The 8,285-nt window shown below is 37.7% G+C and overlaps 1 protein-coding gene across 1 annotated transcript; it reads right to left on the minus strand.

Moving 5' to 3' along the window:
* Nucleotides 1-1,617: 1,617 nt before the first annotated feature.
* On the minus strand, nt 1,618-7,979 carry LOC139943309 (uncharacterized). Its single transcript, XM_071940129.1, has 6 exons — nt 7,843-7,979; nt 6,978-7,033; nt 5,570-5,626; nt 5,016-5,078; nt 4,627-4,737; nt 1,618-3,007 (listed from the first exon to the last, which is right to left on the minus strand). The coding sequence occupies exons 1-6, from the start codon at nt 7,895-7,897 to the stop codon at nt 2,855-2,857; spliced, it is 495 nt and encodes a 164-aa protein (XP_071796230.1). The 5' UTR covers nt 7,898-7,979; the 3' UTR covers nt 1,618-2,854.
* Nucleotides 7,980-8,285: the final 306 nt, after the last annotated feature.

Here is an 8,285-nt window from a genome sequence, read left to right on the forward strand (position 1 = left end):
CTACAAGATTATTTAATTGTAGGCCTACAGCAAATTGAGTAATTGCTTAAAACTTACTGAGAAACCATTCCCATGTTCTTTTACAAAACAAATTACAATGATTTTTATAAAATTACGGATATTGTTCCTTTTTACGTGTGTGTAAACAAATGTTAACAGAAATTTACGAAATGTGTATAGAAACGGTGTTTTTACAAAATTTGTTTCACTTGCAGACATTATGTCAGTAAAAATTAAATACTAGTGGTTTTTGTGGGTTTTTTCCGCCTACAAGAGTACTTTTGTTACAGCTAGTGACCACCAGTAAATATCCAGCAAAGACTCTTTACAAGGCAATGTGCACGTTTGATAATTATTCAAAATATAAAATATACAATTAACATAACCGAACAACAGAAAGCTGTTGATGGTATAAAACATTATAAGAAACGGCTCCCTCTGAAGTAACATAGATTTTGAGAAAGAGGTAATTTCTCTTTAAAATTATAATCAGCCTTTTATTCTCATCTGAAAGCACACTATTTTGTACAGCATGGATGTTTTTTCTTTCACAATTTTCTAGCATTTCCAATGACCAAATTTTCACAGGCTTGTTATTTCATGTATAATGTTGGGATACATTAAATGAAAATGCTTGTCTTTGACAATTACCAAACGTGTTCAGTGCCTTTAACAAGAGTCAATTTTTTTCTGGGGCAGCCGTACTTTGTTTGAGTGTCTTGTGTTAAAAACTCATTCACTCTATTATGTAAACACGGTCTCGTGAAAGTGAGTAATGCAGCCATATCGTTGATTCTGTTAATAATTATACCAACAGATTGGGATCCATGACTACGCGCAGTAACTTTTAAAAAATACGTTCGTCGGATGACAGACGGTTGGCTCTAATAGTAATACACAATACAAAATGTGAATTTTCTAGGCGATAATTTTGTGTATTTGTTGACAGTCCAGTCCGCCGGGTTCACATGTTTCTGGGGCTTGAGGCACTTGAGACGGAAAGTGTTTGTTTCGTGAAAACAAAAACAGTCACCATTAGTAAAGACGATAATGTGACCTCTGTTTACATTCAAACCGCCCTCTGTTGACAATACACTGTCAAAGTCATGTTTCGCTGTCCCGGGCAAAAAGACGCGTAGCCATGGTGAGATTGTGTTTACTTCCGAGCTGACTGCCATAACACAAAGGTTTTGCCCGGCAGTGTATGGTTGCGAATCACGTTATGGTTTTCGAGTGACTTCAGAGGTCACATCGTCTATAGGTTTTTGGTCAAGTACTAAAACTGTTATATTAATAATAATATCATAATTATATAGGATTTGAGGCAATGCATGCATGATGAGGTATCAATATTGGTTTGCGGTAACACCATGTGTGTATCTACTTGCCAGTTAGAGTTGTTCTTAGGGAACTGTCTTGCTTTATTCTACTACCGCGGAGTAGATTTATCGGATTGTTCGGGAGACTTCTCAGTTATGAAAATAACTGTCCTGTTTTTAAACTATACTGTATTATTTGTAACTTCTATATTTATTATTAATATTATAATTGTGGAGTGTATAGAGGCCGAACGGTTTTTAATAAGAGCACCGGACATTAGAGCAAAAGACGACTGACTAAATCATTTGATTTTGTATTATTAACATTTATTTCTCATAAAATTCTAGTACATAGTTTATAAAATTGCATGTTTATAATTCAATGATGCTGTGTAATATTAAATATACGTTGATGTATTAGGACCATATAAAGACAGTGGACACTATTGGTAGTTGTCAAAGACTAACATAATATGCATAAAATAATTAACCTGAGAAATTTGAGCTCAATCGGTCATCAAAGTTGCGAGATAATAATGAAAGAAGAAAACACCCTTGTCACACGAAGTTGTGTGCGTTTAGATGGTTGATTTCGAGACCTCAAGTTCTAAACCTGAGGTCTCGAAATCAAATTCGTGGAAAATTACTTCTTTCTCGAAAACTATGGCACTTCAGAGGGAGCTGTTTCTCACAATGTTTTATACCACCAACCTCTCCCCATTACTCGTTACCAAGAAAGATTTTATGCTCATAATTATTTTGAGTAACTACCAATAGTGTCCACTGCCTTTAAGTATAACAAACAACAAGGGAAACTGACTGGGTATTGGATAAACGAAGACATGACTACCATAACTGTATGTTTACATAATTTTTTTTAATAAAATACAGTAGTTTGTATGAATGGAAAGGAAGAGTTAAATCATACATTTAGCCTGCACAGAAATTGTGTAAGTTAGAGAAGATAGTGTAGCCACGAAGACAGTTCGGATTGGTTTTTTTCCACTAGGAAGTGTCCATCATTTTATTTGTGTATGTAGGTGCCTTAAGACAAACATAAAACGTAATGTAAAATGCAGTAGTATCACAACAAAAGCTATAAATTATGCAAATATTTATTCTAAATCACAGGCAACTAGACCTAGCATCATTAAAATTAGTTAACAAAAACATCCCCATTACAATGTTCAGAGCCATTTTTCCCAGAATGATATCATCGGATATCAAAAATTTGCTCAACAAAGAACAGTTACTTAGCAAAATCAGGTTACCAACCATAATCACATGAAATTTGCATTGTTGTGGCTGGTGTCCGACTCAATTTTTGCTTAGCATAGAAAATCTGTCAAACATTTTTTCTGCTTAACAGCGTTATGGTATCGGCCCCGATTACGATGGGAGACTATGAAACGCTAGGTGGCAGCAGACTTACCAGATAAATTTCCATGCGGTTCTGAGCATGCGCACAGTACCGAGACTAATGGATTTCACCATGTACGTCTGCTGCCACCAAGCGTCCCCAAAGTTCCCCATTATTAGTAAAGGTTGGTGACGAGGAAATAAGTTCCAACCCCTATACCAGCGAATAAGATGATACTAGATATCAGACCAGCCACACTCCATGCATTAGCGCACCTTGCTGCAGCTTGTGCGCCATCGTAGTCCCCGGCCATATACAGAGATCGGGCCTGCAGGGAAAATAGAAAGACCACCATTAGTAAGATGATTTCATTCATAATTCTATTGATATTTTGTGTACGTACACGATAATGACCACGTACGTACACTATAATTTCCATGCACGTCCACTATTTAAATAAAATGTACGTACACTATAACATTTGGTACAAGATAAAGACATGTGCGTACACTTTAATGTCCATGTATGTACAGCATTTAAATGGAGAGTACGTACAAGATGCGATTCAAACTCAAACTAAAATCATGTACGGAAACCTACACACAAATTCCTATGTACGTACACGAAAAAAAAAATCTGACATGATAATATGTACGTACAAGACGAACCATTTGTTCATATACACGATAACTGCCATGCACGTATATAATTCATATAAACTGCTCACAAAAAGTAAAGAAACTTTTTCAATCCAGTATATTTGTTATTATTTATTACTCTCTTTGTATATGGTATATATCAATGCAAAGAGAGTAATGTTCCTCTTTAAAATGATACCACATTTGCAATGATTACATGTTGCTGAACTTGGCTACACGAATAACAAAGAGGCAAAGTCACAAATCAAATGTGCCAAAATTACCGTTGTCTGTGCTAAATGGTCAATAGGTAATGCTCAATAATCAAACCGGTCAAGCTTTTCAGAACCATTAATGATTTACACAAAGATTTGCACCAGAGAGCTCATCAGAAACAATTAACCCTCATCTCTTGAAAAACACCTTGTTTGATGGGTATTTGTAAGACGATGTTCTACAGCCGATTGCAGTCCCATACTTGCAGACTCTTGGACCAAAATGCCATCTTTCAAGATGACAACGCTCGCCCCCATCGAGCCCGACTGGTGACTGACTACCTGAACAATGTTGGGGTGCACCGGATGGATTAGCCCGCTAACAGTCCAGACCTGAATCTCATGGAACGTCTGTGGGACCAGCTTGGCCGCGCTGTCCGCGCCAGAACCACCAACACATCAACTGTGGCTGACTTAACCAGGTTCCTTTATGAAGAATTGAACGCCATCCCTCATCATCAGCGCATCACAAGACTTTTGTGCAGCATGAGAAGAAGGTGCCAGGCTGTCATCAACGCCTTCGGATCATCCACTCGTTACTGAACTTCTTGTATCAATAAAGTGTATTAAGATCAGTAAGTTGTCTTGCTCTATACCAAACTTCTTGTCTCAATAAAGTGGATGAAGTTGTCTTGCTTAATTGTTTAAATTAGTGTCAATTTGATTGTTCACACTATAACACAAAATTGCTAATTTTGGCACATTTGATTTGTGACTTTGTCTCATTCTCATTAACGTGGTCAAGTCCAGCAACATGTAATCATTGCAATTGTGGTATCATTTTGAAGAGGAACATTTCAGCTTTGCAATGATATATACCATATACAAATAGAGTATTAAATAATAACAAATATACTGGATTGAAAGTTTCCTTACTTTTTGTGAGCAGTTTACATACGAATGTACAAGTTAAAATCATGTACGTGCACATAAATAACCATGTACGTAAACGACAAAAGGTCACGACAACATCAAAGTACCAGAAAAATTATGAACTTTTTTATATCTTTCTAAAAGTAAGGTAATCAACCAACCCGTGTAAGCTCTTCCTTTGCCAGCCAACCAAGAGGGCGGCACCAGCAGAAACGCACACATTCTGCGAAGCATTCCTCGTGAGCAAATACAGCTGCTGTCGTCGGTTGCACCTAAATTACGTAAGAAATTAGAAACCAATAAAGTATTACAAAAAAAGAAGAAGAACAAAATCTTGATTTCTGACACCAATAATGTTTCTACTCCCGGTGTTCCGGTACCTTTACCCTAACCCTTAGCGACCCAAACTCACCCTTGTGTGCAGATCGGCGGGGGTGGTATCGGACCGTAGGGTAGTCACACTGACCCAGCTAAGGGTCAATGCCCACTTTGACCCGGAATGCGGGTCAAGTCTGACCCCATAAGTGTAATTAAGGGAATGTAAACTTACTTGCAAAGTTGGGTTCTGTAGAACACTGGGAGATTGGCCCGGATACATGCCCCCGACATTTGGCTGGGGGAAAAAAATGAACGAAGTTTTAATTGTTAACTGACAACCTGACTATTATGCACAAATTGGTAACTAACTCTATTATGAACATCTTTGTGTGAAACCAGCGTAAAATCTATAAGTGGAGCGCAGGATTTGGCTAAAATTCAAGGAGCTTATCTTTTTCACCATGCTTAATGGATTGTAATTTCCTGAAACCATCTTGAAAAATAAGTCTCTGAACTATTTTTATCTCAGACTCTAGTCTAGCATGTGGATTGGGTTTTCAGCAGTCCCTATACCTGACTGCTTGGTGGGTTGTCTCCCTTTGGGGTTTTCATCTCATACCTAAATACTGATCATTTTCTTCTTGTTTCATTTTCACCATCTTGTTGGCGCTCGTTCAGTTATTGGATGTGCATAAAACATAACATTTAAGAGTAGAAGTTTAATACAAACAATTCGGCCACAGTCAAAATAAAGACAATCCCTTTTAAAATGACATTTCATTTTACCTGTTCTGTAAAAGCGGGTGGCAACTGCTGTCCATGCTCGCCTGCAGGGGGTGACGCCTTTTATTTAAACAGAAACAAAAATTTAAATATTATTTTGTATTATTGGTTTATTAAAAACATCCAGAGGCTGAATTGCGTTTAAAATTACAGAGCATAAGAAAATATATATATACTATTTTTAAAATTACAGAAAAACATTAGGATATAAAAATGTTTATTTAAGTACAAATACAAAATACAAGATATTCAAAAGACTAAAATACAAAAATACTTTCCATTAGGGAGGCATAACACACCTCCTGCTATAGACTCTGTTAAGTGAGATTATCACAAAAAGACAGACACTCTTTCAAAAGCATTTTATTTTGTGGATGTTTGTGGGGGGGGGGGGCGACAAGTTGGTAATGGTTTTAATAACAAAAAATCTAAATCATTATACAACATTCACAAAATGTTGTATTCACATACTCCTTGCTTATGACGTCACATTTATAACATTGACGTCACTGAGAGGTCAAAGGTAAAAGAAGACTTTTCATTGGCCAAGAGTTACTAAGAGTATTAAACATGCATGTTCAAGCCCCATCGATGGAGCCCTTTTTTGCACTTATCTTTCTTGACTACCATAATAAGAACTCTCATTTGCGGGGAAGTAAGTCCATTACAAAACTGACCTTGCACTCTAAACTCTTTTGGGTCAGAACTGACCTCGCTGGATGATCTGTGTCTCTTGGGCCCTGTGCCATTTTTTTTTTTTTTTTTTTGGGGGGGGGGGGGGGTCAACTTGACAAACGGTATATCTGACCAACATGACCAACATGACCCGGGTCAGTGTCAAGTTGACACAGAATCTGAGTCAGTATCCTGTTGCTTAAAGACAGTGGACACTATTGGTAATTGTCAAAGACCAGTCTTCTCACTTTGTGTATCTAAACAAATGCATAAAATAACAAACCTGTGAAAATTTGAGCTCAATTGGTCGTCGAGGTTGCGAGATATGAATAAAATAAAAAACACCCTTGTCAAACGAAGTTGTGTGCTTTCAGATGCTTGATTTCGAGACCTCAAATTCTAAACTTGAGGTCTCGAAATCAAATTCGTGAACTAAGTCACTTCAGAGAGAGCCGTTTCTCACAATGTTTTATACTATCAACCTCTCCCCATTACTCGTTACCAAGTTAGGTTTTATGCTAATAATTATTTTGAGTAATTATCAATAGTGTCCACTGCCTTTAACCATTATCCGGGTGAGATTAACCCAGAAACGGCGGGTTTAGACTTCCCGAGACCGAGTTTTAAAGTGTGGGGCTCGCTCATGCTTTCACTGCGTGCTAAGAAAACATCAATTGGAAATCTGTTATAACGATGATCTTTCTGGGTTGGAAGCTCATTGTCACAATCTACTTACATTGTACGGTGGTGGTGGCTCGTCAATGTTAACTCCTACAGCATTCTCCACCAAATCTGTAACAAATTAATAATGATTGACAAAAGCTAAGATTTCACAAAGATTTTGTAAACAATTGCCTTCAAAATGATATTGTTTCTTTGCATGTACAACAAAACATACAAAACAAAAAGAGAACAAAAAGTGTATAATTGTAACATACATTAGGCCTATACATAAGCAAATGTTTTAGAAATTATAATAAATCGCCAGTGATTGATTGGAAGGTTAAGCCTGAGAGACTATTGTGAAACTTCTGCCAAGCAGAAATGAACAGGACACCAGACATAACAATAGCTGGACCAGACATAACAATAGCTGGTACAATGTGAGACGCTAGTTAGGCTGGTAACCTTATCCTGGTAAGCACGTTGTGCTTATAACATTTGTTGTGCTTAAGCGGCCCTGTAAATTTGGGCCTTTGTGACCAGCACTTCTCTCTAGAGCCATCCTACCACAGTAGACGGGAAAAGGGATGGGGTTGGAGACGGGGAGGGGAGGGAAAGAGGAAAGGGGGGGGGGGGTTTACACCAAAACGCCATGTGCTCGTGAAGGGCACCATTTTCAGTCACGAAAGGCCATATAAGTAATAAAATGGATCTTGAAAAAGCAAAATGCTATTACGTTTAATTGGTTTTGCTAGAATTACGCAACTGTATTATCCATCCTGAATAATACCTTCATATAATGTCAGAAACCCGCTCAAACGTTCACATCCCGTTTTCTTGAAACACAATTTTACACATTAATTACTTTATGTTGTCTTACAGGCTGCGTTTCGTTACCAGTATGCCCTTCTGGGACACAAAAACAAAAACAAACTTGCCTGTTTTCATATCGTCATCCATTTTGCTGCAAATACCGGAACTGCCTTTTAGCATAGAATGTTTGTTATACCGTGAAGTGTACACAAAGACCACGGGGGTTCAAAGCTGTTGCACAATAGTCTTCATAGTCGTAAATTATGATATCAAATATCGAGACCAAAGGTCAACCAAATTGCCTATTATTTATTGAAAGATTGCATATGTCACGGGTGCGATGCGACCCCCCCCCCACGTTTATTTTTATGTTACGTAATCATTTGCTTTACTTGCATGGCTAGCGCCCTCTGCGGGCTGCTTTCCGGTTCAAGAGCTTTCTGTTTTGGGCCGAAGACCTTAACTGACGTCTTTGCGTGTCTTCACCCAACAGATTCACCGTTTACAGATCTCAATAAAACTAAAGAGCTACTATATGATCAGACTTGCCGTTTCATGCCCGTACTTA

Source organism: Asterias amurensis, chromosome 10 (assembly GCF_032118995.1).
Source record: "Asterias amurensis chromosome 10, ASM3211899v1".
Taxonomy (NCBI): domain Eukaryota; kingdom Metazoa; phylum Echinodermata; class Asteroidea; order Forcipulatida; family Asteriidae; genus Asterias; species Asterias amurensis.